This window comes from Citrus clementina, unplaced genomic scaffold, assembly GCF_000493195.1.
Source record: "Citrus clementina cultivar Clemenules unplaced genomic scaffold, Citrus_clementina_v1.0 scaffold_3, whole genome shotgun sequence".
In the NCBI taxonomy this organism is placed as follows: Eukaryota; Viridiplantae; Streptophyta; class Magnoliopsida; order Sapindales; family Rutaceae; genus Citrus; species Citrus x clementina.
Genome location: NW_006262339.1, coordinates 11,480,885 through 11,495,364, shown reverse-complemented (window position 1 = coordinate 11,495,364; position 14,480 = coordinate 11,480,885). Strand labels below are relative to the sequence as shown.

At 32.2% G+C, this 14,480-nt stretch overlaps 1 protein-coding gene across 4 annotated transcripts; it reads left to right on the top strand.

Moving 5' to 3' along the window:
* Positions 1-378: 378 nt before the first annotated feature.
* LOC18047575 (CLP protease regulatory subunit CLPX1, mitochondrial) lies at positions 379-8,864 on the top strand. 4 transcript variants are annotated; one of them, XM_006441027.2, is made up of 15 exons: positions 379-1,228; positions 1,847-1,908; positions 2,110-2,210; positions 2,752-2,831; positions 5,086-5,136; positions 6,274-6,348; positions 6,448-6,525; positions 6,763-6,819; positions 7,102-7,172; positions 7,273-7,372; positions 7,469-7,573; positions 7,836-7,898; positions 8,050-8,172; positions 8,416-8,571; positions 8,654-8,864. In XM_006441027.2, the coding sequence occupies exons 1-15, from the start codon at positions 701-703 to the stop codon at positions 8,729-8,731; spliced, it is 1,728 nt and encodes a 575-aa protein (XP_006441090.1). In that variant the 5' UTR covers positions 379-700; the 3' UTR covers positions 8,732-8,864. The 4 variants fall into 4 exon arrangements, with proteins under 4 accessions (XP_006441090.1, XP_006441089.1, XP_024043918.1 ...); XM_006441026.2 differs by having other exon boundaries at positions 380-1,228; positions 8,660-8,864; XM_024188150.1 differs by having other exon boundaries at positions 1,142-1,228; positions 2,106-2,210.
* Positions 8,865-14,480: the final 5,616 nt, after the last annotated feature.

Sequence of the window (14,480 nt, the reverse complement as noted above, 5' to 3'; positions counted from 1 at the left end):
CAAATTGCTCAAGACAATACTTAAGAGAGTACCTAAAAATGACCTTTTTGTTGGGACGAAATCGAACAGTAACTCTATAAGTTGGCTCGCTATGGATTCTTTTTTACTGAAAGATAAGTCTACCCAATTCAATTATTGTGGGTAAAAATCATATTTTAATTATAAAAAAAAAAGACACAAATCACCGTAGTGCCTATACAATAATAAAAAGAAAAATTACAAGAAAAAACAAAAGGTCAAAAAGGTTTTTTACTTTTTCAAGTTAATATAAAAAAATGGTTTGATAATTCATTGTACTTGGAAGAAATAGAATCTGCCTTTGATATTTTATGACAAATTTGTTGGTGCCCAATTTGCCAAGTCACAACGACATCGTTTGCTCTAACACCTCTACACAAAATATTTTTGTTAAATTCTCTGGAAACCTCATATCCTGTAAATATCAAAAAGATATTTTATCTCCGGTTGCCCCTTTTGTTGACTGTTGTTTTAATTTAATTCATCTTCATTCCCAATCTTCAAATTCTAACAGATACCCACTTCAATTCACCTCAAATTCTCTCAAATCCCTCACCGAATTTTCCCTTTTGACCTCTTTGAATGATCCTCTGAATCCCATCTTTAAACCCTTATTTTCAGTTTTTCCTTTTCTTTTTTTTTTCTTTTTTTTCCCCGGGAAAAATTGATAATTCCCGCACTAATGGCTGCTGCTGCTGCTGCACTCAGATCCAAACCCGCCACGGTGGGAACGACCTCTTTAACAGTATCCCAGTTCAGGTACCTGATGCTCAGTTACATGCATGCTGGTCGTGTAGCAAGCAGCTCTCGCTGTGCACACCGTTCAAAGTGGGACGATCACGTCATCAACACTCCCTATCACTTCACTTCATTCAGGCCCGTCTCTCTTCGTGGAGAATTGGTCGAAAAGGGCTCTCAATTATGCACAGATAATGCGAAATGTCAAAAATTGACGGGTGGCAGTAGTAGTATTACTAGCTCATATGGGGACCCACCAGAAGTATGGCAGCCTCCGGGGGATGGAATTGCGGTCCGGGTCAATGGACAGGGTCCTAATCTGGTGCGCGGAGGCGGGTCAGGAAGTGGGTTTGGTTCAGGTTCGAAGGATGGGTGCTGGGGTGGCTCAAATTTGGGGAACAAGTTTCCAACTCCGAAGGAGATTTGTAAGGGGCTCGATAAGTTTGTGATTGGACAGGAGAGAGCTAAGAAGGTGAATTTTTTTTTTCAATTGGCTTTATGATTGTTATTTTGTTTATTTATTTATTTATCTTTGGCATTGTTTTGTTTGGTTGCTGGTTTTCAAGTGTTCCTTGTATTTTTGGTGGTAATATGTGATTTTGTTTGGTTCTCAGAATCCTAGAAGCAACAAGACTAGCTTCAAGTTCTAATTTACTATTTCGTCATTGAATTTTATTTTCATCTGAATGTGAAGCATGTTGTTTTATTGAATTTTTATAAATATCAAGACTCATTAGAAGTAGTTTAGCTGGGAAGAAGTTTTATTTTGACAACTCAATATGTGGTATTTTTTATAAAAATGTGATGGTTGGTATGGCTTTCATGATGAAAAATGTAATATGAGAATGCAAATTGTTGAGGGTCTAACTTTTCCTAATTGGCTTTACTAGGAAATGCTTTCAGTTCTCCTATTTATATAAAAGGAAGGGGCTTTTATCATGTTTTTGTGCATTGAGCCAATTTTGGAAGCTGCATATCAGTTGAACGATTCAGTTAAATTATATTTTCAATGATTAATGTCTCCATGTATAAACGAGGAACTCAATGTCAACATTATCTTAAGAAATAATATTTTTTTTCCTGAATGCAGGTGCTGTCTGTGGCAGTGTACAATCACTATATGAGAATTTATAATGAGTCATCGCAAAAACGGTTAGCTCTTTTTCTTCGGTATACGCACACCTCAATTTAAATAAAGAAAAAAAAGAAAGTGCATGCACACGTTGTTTGAATCCTTTTTTCTCATTTTACTGCCATGTTCATGCGTATGTGCATTGCTGTTTGTTATTATTGATCACACTCACTGAGAGGGAACTCAGTTGTTAACATGGCTACGACCACTTGGGAAGTTAGGTCAGCAGGAGAATCTAGCAGCTGCACAACAGATGGAGTAGATGATGATACTGTGGAGCTGGAGAAAAGTAACATTCTCCTAATGGGGCCAACAGGCTCAGGTAATTTGGTGTTGTCCTTTTTCTAATAATCTATAGTCTACTTCTAACTTTTTCAGTTTTGCCTCTTTTTTTTTTTTTTTTTCAAAAAAATCTTCTGTAAGCCTTGTATCCTGGCTGTATAGTGCTCTCTTCTTTAGATGTTTTACGTGTGGTTGCTAATAATAGTCTAGTTTGGATGCATTGCAATTTCTATTTGTCCTTGATTGCTCAGGCTTATGTGTAATTAATGAGGTTGGATCATTTTCCTTTTTGGGGTAACTACTGCTTAAAAAAATTTTATAAGAGAAGGACCTATCCCTTTTTCTTTTTTTTTCTACTTAGCCTTCTTCTTCTTCTTTTTTTCTTTTTTCTCTTTTTTTTTTCTTTCATTTATTTGCATTGATATCTGATTATTTGCAGTGTTGAGTTTTGACTGGACTTTTATTGTGGTATTGTTTCGTTCCTAACTGTGCTGTCATAGAATTTAAGTTTAATGATCATTATAATGCTACTGTATATTACTAGTCTCACCTGTACTCTTTTAAATCTGTTTCAAGGACAGGGAAGACTTTACTTGCCAAGACCTTGGCACGCTATGTGAATGTTCCCTTTGTTATTGCAGATGCTACTACTTTGACTCAGGCAAGTCACTGACTCTTGTTTTAGTTGGATACTTTTTCTACTTTTTTCTTCCACTTTCCTTCTGAAAAGCCAGCAATAAGTAATGCAAGTGCTGCTTTGTTGAGGGGAATTGCCCTTTTGGCCTTCAGGAAATTTCTATTTGGTTTTTAATGTTGTAATACTCTAGGGAAATGTTATTTAATTACCTAATTGGCATCTAGGTTTAGCTGCGCATAATTTTGGTTTTAGTAGCATCTGATGTTTGGTATTTTCCTTTGTTCTTCTGTTTGACTGAAGATCTACAGCAAACAGAACTGATAACAACAAGAAATATAATATTTAAAAAATTGATGAGATTGTTTCATGTTTTAGAGCTCTGGTTTAGGTCAGACAAATGGGGCAGTTGTTGTTTATTTAAGCCTGAGCCTGGGAAAAAGACTGGATTTTTGCTTGCCCGGGGTTGTCCCGAGCTTGGGTTATTATTTTTATAATCATTTTTTTTAATGTCCCTTAATTCTTAATTCCTTATTAATATTCTTTTTCGATTTCCATATTCAATTTGGTTGTATGTAAATTATCCATTTGAAAAGATTACTTTATGCTTATGTTTAAACACGAAATGGCACAATTACTAAATTACTAAGATAAAAAGGCAAATTATTGTAAAATTGATGGTGAATTACTAAATCATCGTGTAAAAGTCTAAGACAACTATGCTATTAATTACTAAATGAAAAGGACTAGTGTAAGTTATGTGACACTTAATTCCAGTTGGGGTGAATAGAAAAGACAGCTATGCTATGAATTACTAAATGAAAAGGACTAGTGTTAAGTTATGTAATACTTAATTGCTGTCCGGGTGAATAGAAATTAGAATACCACAGCACAACTAAATTAACAAATTATGCAATAACTATAATCCTAAGGAGAGACAAATACATTTAACTAGGTGCACTGCCTCCCAAAGATCATTGCATAATTAATGTTGGGGTAGAAAATTACGAATATGATACCGTAAGTCCAACATCCTATACGAAGTAGGCTTGGCAAAAAGAGCCAGCTGCGCTTTAAATGTGTTGGCCTACCTAGGCGGATTGGGCATTACAATTTTTAGTCATTTAAGTGCACCCCACATCAATACTAAATATACAATTGAAATTATAATATTATATTTCATATTCGGCTTAAATAATTGCCAAAGCGCAAATGTAAATGCCACTTTAAAATTTTCAAATTGGAACTGGTAGGTGTAGCAGTGGCCAATGACTCTTCCTAAAGAGCCATAAAATATAATAGAAAAGAGTAGTTACACTTTTCCCATTCAATGGTTCTTATTTTTATGTTTTGTTCATAAAATTTTCTTTTCTTCCAAATGCTCCATTCTCTCTATAAATTTTGAAATTTTGAAGAATTTAAAATGATTGTCCTCATCATTGAAAGAGATCCAAGCACCCTCGCTAAAAAATGTTCGATCATTTTATGTTCATCGAGTTAAGAGGGGTAGCAAAAACTTGATTGCAATTGCAAACAAATGTATTGCTAAAGACCCTCCTACTAGGGAGAGTTGAGTATTTGTGAGAAAAGAAAATGAAAATTTAAAATAAAGCCAACTATTTGGTTGGGGGGGGGGGGGGTGGAGGGAAGGCCATTTGCGGATGGCTCTTTTCCATCTTTTAATGGCTCTTTCAAAATAGTTGATAGCCATTGCTATTCCACTTCCAATTTGAATATTTGGAAGTGGCTTTTACATTTGAGCTTTGGTCTTAGGCCGATTATGAAATATATTTTAATTTTTTTAATAGGTGTATTTAGTATATATGTGGGTGTGCTTAAAACATTAAATATTAATACCTGGGCTGGGCAAGACATTCAAGCCTGTCTGAATGGAGTACGATTTCCGGCTGAAGAGGATAAATAGAGAGAGAGAAGAGGAGGGGGGGGGGGGGGGAGACGGGGGAACCAGAAACCTTATCTAATTTGGGATTTTCTTCCTGTTACCATTTGTTTAAGAGTATATGATCCACCATTTACATTCCTGTTCTCTCTTACTCAAATACAACTGCGCACATGAATGCACATAGACAAGCACATGTGTGGGCAAGCACTCAGACATGCACTTGATTTATGTGATGAAAGTATTCTATGGATTGTTCTTTGTGTTCTTCTTGTTGTAATTGTGTCAACTCTTGATATTTGGTTGCTGTACTTGAGTTGGAAATCTGTGCAAATTGTGACTGGCACTCACTTTATTGTGGCATTGGCATTTTATTTGCAGGCAGGATACGTTGGAGAAGATGTGGAGTCCATCTTATACAAACTTCTCACGGTAAATTCTCAGAAACATAATTTGTTTACATGCATCAATTAGATGTTGAAGAGCTACTTTGTTTTTAAAATGCACGTCACCTGTTGATGGCATGTGTATGATCTTGCATCATTTCATGAGTTATGCTTTCTACTTTTGGTTTCTGCTACTGTAGTGATTGTTGCAGTTGATAGTTTTTCAAAACTTTCAATCGAATTTCTGTAATTTTTCATTTTTTTCGTAGTGGAATCCAGATATTATGAAGTAATAGGTGAAGGATTGAGTATTTCTGAGTTAGATTGTTGATTTTAAACATCCAGGAAACAGAAAATTGAGTCTTTCTGTAGATTTAGTCACAGAGGATATGAACTGTTGTGCATTTTCTTTATCAAGCTATTGTGATATTTTTCTGGTCAGTTTGGTTCTTTTGCTGTCCTGGTAACTAGGTTTTTATAATGTTGTAAAGACAGCAATCCTTCCTAACCAAAAATCAGTAAATGTGTTTTAAAGGATTCTTTGCGGGGTGCTTCTCTTGACTGGTTTACATGGATGAGTTGTGAGAGTATGTAAAACCACTGAACTGCAGTTCTTTTTTGACCATCTTCTGCTTAATAGCCTTTTCCAAAGTGTAGTAGTGCCTTCGATATTTTTGTTAGTTTCTAACCTTGTTTCGACCAGTCTTTCGTCTGATCCACTTTGTCTCCACATTAAGTTGGCCAATCTCCTAACGTATGTCCTTATGAGCACAAATGGAACTTTCTAGTTTCTGTACCTTTTTCTTAACTTTCTTGCCTTGGAAGTAGATGATCCCCTGGTATGTTTGCGGGAAATTGGGTGCTGCAATATTATCAAAATATCAAAGGACAAACTTTGCCACTTGGTTTCTGATGGAATCATCAGCATTTGTCCGTTTCTCTTATATGTTCAGCTTTTGTCCATTTCTCGTAGGTGTGTAGTAGGAAGGTGAACCTGGTACTAGGTAGGTTTTGTGTGGTGTTTTTGGGGTAGAATATGGAAGGTGCTTTTAGTTAAGGCTGCATACTTCTTATGTCCTTGTAAGATGGGCAGAAAGTGTTATGTCACTTGGGAAATTGTTGGAATTTATGACATTTTATGCTTATATTGGATTGCAGATCTAAAATCATTCTCGTTTCACAGGTTTCTGACTATAATGTTGCAGCTGCTCAGCAGGGCATTGTGTATATTGATGAAGTTGATAAGATCACCAAAAAGGTTCCCCTCACTTTTTTCATGATCAAAACATTTTTATCGGAGATATTGTTTTTCTTTGATGTGAACACTTCTTCATGCTCTGCCTTTTTGTTTGGGCAGGCGGAGAGCCTTAATATTAGTCGAGATGTGTCTGGAGAGGGTGTTCAACAAGCTCTGCTGAAAATGCTGGAAGGAACTGTTAAGTGCTTTATTTGCATGAATTGAGACTGAATTTTTATTTGTTCCTCTGTATCTCGATCATTGAGCTCTGTGGAGGTGGCATGGTGCCATTTAAGCAGCTACAGAACAAGCTGTATATGTGTTAACCTCTAGACGTGGATGAACAAGATTCAAATTTCAACATTTGGTCATTGTTTCACAAACCAACATAATTGATTTATTTGTATTCTGATGCACTGAAGTTTTGTGATCTAGGTTGTCAATGTTCCTGAGAAGGGAGCTCGAAAGCATCCTAGAGGTGACAACATTCAGGTAAATATGATGTGGTTTCTAAAAATGTTTCATAGATGTGGACTTATTTGCATATAAAATATGGTCATGGTACAAGCACATAGGCATAGCCATATGAGTTTAAGAGGTACATTTATTTATTATTTTTCAACACCTGTGAGGACTTGGCCTTGACCACATTCTTATGATGATTATTATTGGGTGATTGGCTGGTGCTGGACTTCTTTTGGATAGATTTTCAATCTCATTTACTTTTAGGAGTAGAATTGTGTTTGATGTTCTCATTATTCATGTTTTCCACAGATTGACACAAAGGATATACTCTTTATCTGTGGGGGTGCCTTTGTTGACATAGAAAAAACAATCTCGGAAAGGTAATACCAGTTTAGAGGTTATAATTTCAATGTCGTTGCATTGGACATGATGTGGATAGTTTTTCCTTGGAAATTGAGTGTGCTTTTGAGTCCACTGTAGGCGGCAGGATTCTTCTATTGGATTTGGTGCCCCAGTACGTGCAAATATGAGGGCTGGTGGTGTTACAGATGCTGTTGTGACATCGTCTTTAATGGAGACTGTAAGTGATTTACCAGTCAGTGTTAAAATTTACAGCTGATTGCATTTGTAATTCCGCTAGATTTCGGATATATACTGTGAACTCCCTTGTTGGCAGGTAGAAAGCAGTGACCTCATTGCATATGGTCTGATACCAGAATTTGTTGGACGATTTCCTGTTCTTGTGAGCTTGTTAGCTCTAACTGAAAATCAACTTGTTCAGGTAATAGTCAATGTGTTTTCTGTTGTTATTTGCATGATGAAGAGGAGCAGCTGACATGCTTTCTCATATTCATGAGAACTATATTTTTACTGGTATGCTTGTGTTTTGAATACTTCCTTTTCTGCCATTATTATAATAGTGGGCAATAATGGGATTGATGTAATTAGTTGCATCAATTTTACTCCTGCAGAAATGCCATTTTCCTCGGTTTTACAAGTTACCCATGAGCCTCAGTAATCTTACTGGCACTGACATTCTGTAGGTCCTGACGGAGCCAAAGAACGCACTTGGGAAGCAATACAGAAAAATGTTCCAAATGAATGGCGTGAGTGCCTCAGTGTCTTTCTAGCTGGTTTATTGAAGATATTTACTGTTATAATGTTATTTTACTATGCTTACTGAAGTTCTTGCACAATTATAGAAGGTTTTTCCCTATAATTTCTCTGTCTCAGTGTCTAAGTTATTGCTTTTCTCAGGTCAAGCTGCATTTTACGGAAAATGCTTTGAGATTAATTGCTAAAAAGGCTATAAGTAAAAATACTGGGGCTCGGGGATTGCGATCACTATTGGAGAACATCTTGATGGACGCCATGTATGAGGTATGTCGTGTTTGAACAACAGTATCTCATTTGTGGAGCCTGTAGAACCATAGATGTTATCTGTAGGACTATAGCTGAGCGGCTAATTATAGACAATTAGGTAGCTAGTCTTAGTGGTGTAGTTGCCGACCAATACACTTGCTAAAAATCCGAACAGATCAAGCTATATAGCAATTAATTCTTCTGCCTTTCCAGCTGCGTGGATGGGAAACATGGTAACCAATTTTATGATCTATTTTGTAGATTCCTGATGTTAGGGCAGGAGATGAGGTAATTGATGCTGTTGTAGTCGATGAAGAGGCTGTCGGGTCAGAGGATCGTGGCTGTGGGGCTAAGATTCTTTACGGCAAAGGTGCATTGGATCGTTATCTTGCTCAACATAAAAGGAAGGACTTGGAGGTGTGTTTTACTTAAATGTTGGATGCACCATGGTGTGAGATCACCATTTATATTTATTTCTCACAAATGCTTTGATTTTGAGTTGCAGACAAATGTTGCGGGAGCAGATGGAGAGCCTGAAATGGAAACGGAAATTCCTTCCATTGTTGCCAGCATGTAATGTGCCGTACTTTTGATTTTTACATGTAACTTCATCCTTGTACATAAGAAGTTTAACATTAATATAGTAAATTAATTGTGTAATTATATGAGAAGCTATATTATCATTCCTTCCAAGAAAAAGGCACTGAAAATATTTTTTGCCGTAGGTATATCTCTGTGTATCTAAAATCATAGACCGAATTTGAGCTTCTTAGGTAGTTTATTTGGCTCGTGTGAAATTATTTTTGGAAGGTTTAAAAGTGATTTTGAAAAGTTAAAAAGTTAATAATCGGAAGGCTTAAAAGTGATTTTGAAATGTCAAAAAGTTAATTTTAGTGTTTGGTTAATTTTTTTTTATAAATAACTTATGATAAAATTATTTCATTCTACTGTAGATTTTGAAAGGTAGGAATGGATAATTTTTTAAAATTTGATTTTGAAAATTATCTTTATATTTAATATAATTTTATATAAAATTATAAAAATCTAAAAATATTTTTATTAATTAAAAAATAAAATTATTAACTTTAAAGAGGTTATTATTATTATCAATTTAGAGAACAAAGTAAAAAGTAAAATTAATAATGTTAATTATTATTCTAGTTATTAATTATTATACATACACAATAAAAAAATATTTCACAAACACACATACATATATAAGGTTAAATAAATTGAATTCAATATTATATTAAATTTAATCATTTATATTCTTACGATAGTTCAACAATAAAATTTATTAAATATACGTAAAGACTTTTAAAATTTACAGTTAAGGGTGGGTGTTTGGATCGGATTAACCTATAAAATCGGAACGGGTTGAGTCTAAAAATATATATATGTACAAAAACAACCGTTCCTCCAAAGTACTACTTTCTCTATTGTTAGCTCGGCTCACTTAATTGTAGAAAATGCTTTGACTAAAAAGTCGTTCGCATCTTAAATTAGTATAAAATGATTTGTTTTGTTTTGTTTCATTATAATCTTTGTTGTCAAGTATGCTTAGATTTTTAGTCACAAAAAAAAAAAGTATGCTTAGATTTGAGAGTGAACTGTTCTAACTCAAATTTAACCTAAACTAAAATTTTAATTCGAATCATCCATCAATTATATCTGAGTTATGAACCCGAACTGAACCAAACCAAATTAATCAGTTTAGTTTGAGTTCGCGTTTTTAACCTGATCGGATTGTAACTCAAACAACTCGAATCGAAATTCGATTTACCCAACCCTACTCAGTATTCACAACACTTTTAAAAGCTTCTTAGAAATACGTGATATTTTCATTCTTTTTCTCATAGAAAGAAAGCGTGGTGGGGGTAAAAAATTTCACCTGCTAAAAATAACTCGAATTTGAACTTGGATGATTGTACGTGCAAAGCGCATTTATAGCTAATCGAGTTGTGCCCAAGAGGCCAACAAGATTTAACGTCAAATATTAATAACGTTTTAATGGTGAATATTATTTAGGAAAATGACATAGTTCATTACAAATTTAGAGCTTCTAGTACATATTGTAGTTGTATGAATTGATGAGAATGATATGTGGCGTTGTTTCACGATTCACGTTTTCAGTGTGCAGAAGAAAATGAATAATATCCGAAGAATTTAGACCACAACTTTGTATTTTCTTTCGCCCGACGTGGGATCAACATTAAATGCTTAATTCACATTATACCGTAATCGTATTTAAATGTCACAATAGATATACAAACAGAGTATCTCTACGCGCATTTGTTTTGACTTGTATTATTCTTGTAAAGACAGAAGACTATTTTGTGCATACATTTGTGGAGTACTCGATAAAATTATATTTTTACAAAAATTATGAACACTTATTTATTTTATTTTTTTAATGGATCCAACTGCAATAATGTAATCTCTCATGTAGTCAATAAAATCAAAAAAAAAAAATCAATAACTTCTCAAAAAAAAAAAATCAATAAAATCAATAAAAACTAATAAAATTTAATGATTTGACGATGTGAAGATGTGGAATATGGTACCTATCGAAGTTATAAGTCAACCGTTAAAGCTTCTTCTGTTCTATTTTCTAAACCCGGCAGGTTGGAGCTCACCGTCACAAGTAGAATTGAATCTGCTCTGGCCTATTTGTTCTTTCTTTTTCTTTTTTTTTTTTAATATCTTCTTTTATGGAAACATCAAACATGCCTTGTTAATGTTAAAATGCTTTCGAATCTAACTTTTATTTTGTCTCCATGCTCAAACAGAATCTATCCCACTACATACAAAACACACGACAAGTCAATACAAGTATCCAATTGTAACTTTTATTATAATTTGGGTTTGCTTTTGTTCTGTCATTTTGTAAGAATGATTTATACAAATTACATACTTTGGATTCAAAATTGAATAAATTTACATTTTTATAATAAAATATACTTTGGAGGACATGCGCTAATATTTATCTAAAAAGAGTCATGTGTGACAAATTTCTAAAAATAGAGATTAAAAAAAAAATTACTATACCTTGCTTGGAATAATAACGTATAAGCGATAACTTTCTCAGTTATCAGTAACAAGTTTTTAAAAAGGAAAATTATATGATGCCATGATTAAAATTATAGTATCAATGTTGTAATGAACATAAATTTTGTAAATTACACATGTGACTAGTAAATATAAGGTAAATAAGAGTGAAATTAGTGTTTTAAAATTGCAAACAAAACAAATACTCGTAAAAATAGCAGAAAACTTGTAAATCAACATTAAAATTTATTTAAAAAATAGTTTATTCATTTAATTTAATTAAAAAATAAAATATATCATCAATTAAAAACAAAAATTTGTATTGAAAACAATTGAAATAAGTTTAATTAAATTAATTTAACCATAAATTCTATATTCATCATAGGACATCGATAAATTTTTTTTTCGTTCATCATAATATTTGTTTACTACACAGGTTACATAAGTAAAAATAATTTTACTAGACATATAGGAAATATCAATAAAATTTATCTAATTTTCAGTTTTATACATATTTCATAAAGTTTCAAACTTTGCTTTTTACTTAATACTAAAAGAACATTTAGGATTGCTGTTAAGGAGGGTTTAGAATGATGTAAAATCATTTATTTTACAAACAGTATTGAAAGATATGAAAAGAATAGCTTTTCAAAATATAATTTTAAGAATAAGTTTTATCCTTAATAGAACTTTACATATATCATCACATGTATTACATAAACCCAAAATTATCATTATTCAATGTAGAATTATTTACTAATTTTACATTTGTAAGTTATTATGTTTTTAATAACTCATATATAAGTTACTTATTTTACATTTCATTTACAAATTTTCTATTTCATTTACATAATTTATATTTCATTTTACACTTAATGTTGATTTACAAGTTTTATATTACTTTGTTTACCAATGATAAATCAATTTATTACTCTTATTTTAATTTACTTGTTTCACCTTCTATTTGAAAGTCTAGCTAAACAACCCAAAAGAATTGGTGAATTAGGTTTCTAAAAAATATTAAACGATAAAAAAAGCAATCCAATACCAATTTGGAATTCAACTAATAACAATAAATATAACAATGAGTGAATTCAAAGATGTAAGGGAAAGGAAACCAAACATAAGATTTTATTTTATATGGTTTGGCAAAATCCGCCTACAGCTACCCCTCCAAGCCAACCGTACTTGAGGATTTCATTATTCAAGCCTTATAACCCAAGGCTTCAAAATGTTTATAATTGACCTCCAATGTGTCCATAAACTTTTGCAATAAGAAATAATCACACACTTCTTCCTTAAATGTTTCCCCTCACTTACAAGCATTCAATTTTTTAAATGAAATTGAAGTTTACAAAGATTGAATTATTGCTCAATGATAAATTAGTGTAAATGAATAAGCAAATGAAATCTCAAGGCAATTTGTATGAACAATATTAAGCTTAATAAAAATTGAAGAAGATAATGAATAAGGTGAGCAAGCACTTTTGAAATGAGTTTGACTTGTCTTTTTATAGTATGAGTAAGAAAAACTAGCTATTATTTTATTTTTGGGAATTATCAGATTATCGTTAATTTGAAACGGATCTCCGTTTATTATGGCAAGTTATCGTTTTGAGACAATTTTGAAAATTTTGCGAATTCGGATTACCGCTTAAAAATTATCAGTTAGCCTTCTAATCTAAAAACTCTCTCAAAAGTCATGGGTTAGCCACTTGAAGTAAACGGCTCACCATTTGCATCCAGAGCCTCTTCCAAAGATATCGGTTAGCCATTTGCCACAACCAGTTTACTCCTAATTGATCCAAAATCATAATTTTCCCCTAAAAATGTCTTAAAGATTCAAATAGGCCCATTTTGGTCCATAAACTGAAAACTACTCATTTCATAAAATCATTTTTTCTTTTAAAGAAAAGGATCTTTATTTTATGAGAATGATTTTCTTAAAAAAAATCATGAAAATAATTTGAGTTTTTAAGTGCTTAGACATGCATTCAATTAATCATATTAGCTTTACAAGAACCACAACAAGAGAAAATCACTTAAGCTAGTATTTTTTATGTCTGTCCTTGATTTGATGAGCTTTAAGCCTTCATCCATTTGAATGCTTTGAACTTATTCTCACATAGATGATTTTTGGCTTTTAATCCTCAAGAGCTAGTGAGATTTGGAACATATATTGGCTAATAAACTTTTACCAATAAACCCTTGACACATGGTTTATTACCATCAAAATCAAAGTCATGAGTCATTTAGGTCAACACAATTTATAAGTTTCATGTTTCATTTACTTAATTTATATTTTACTTGGCACTTAATGTTAATTTATAAGTTTTATGTTATATTGATAAGTTTTTATTTTGTTTACCACTCCTATGTCAATTTACTTATTTTATTTTTCATTTACAAGTCTTATGTTCCATTCATATTATTTATGTTTTATTTTACACTTAATGTTGATTTACAAATTTTCTGTTATATCAATAAGTTTTTTGTTTTATTTATCAATAATATGTCAGTTTACAACTCTTATATTGATTTACTTGTTTTATCTTCTATTTACAAATCTTATGTTCCATTTACACAATTTATGTTTTATTTTATACTTAATATTGGTTTACGAGTTTTATATTATATTTATAAATTTTTTATTTTATTTACCAATAATACAACAATTTACCACTTCTATATTAATTTATTTATTTTTACTTTTTTTACAAGTCTTATATACCATTTATATAGTTTATATTTTGTGTATACTTAATACTAATTTATAAATTTTACATTAAATTTATATGTCTTATATTTTATTTACATAATTTATATTTAATTACGATATTGATGCCATTACTTTAATGACTCCATTGTAGAATGACCCTTTTAAAAATAACTAACAATTTCGTCGTTACAAGTTTCAAATGTTAGGTAACATTTCTTTAAGTGGATTGTAAATACAACAACAACAAAAATAGAATAAAATAAAAGTAAAAAGTTGGTTGTACAGTAGTACAACATTTGCATGTTTTACTATTTTTGTTTGCTTTCATTGCAGTTGAAGTCGATGTCACAAGGTTGTCCTGTCGGAAACAACAATAAGAAAACAAAATAAAAAATAAAAATTCAAATAGCCGTCGGATTACAAATCGAGCGCTCTTTTGGAAATCAAACGGTCATCCTTATACATCTCTTTTTTCACAGTTCACAAAATCGCGCGAGAGAGAGAGAAAAAAAAATAAAAAACAAAATAATTAAAGAAAAAGCGCTGACGAAGAAAAGAA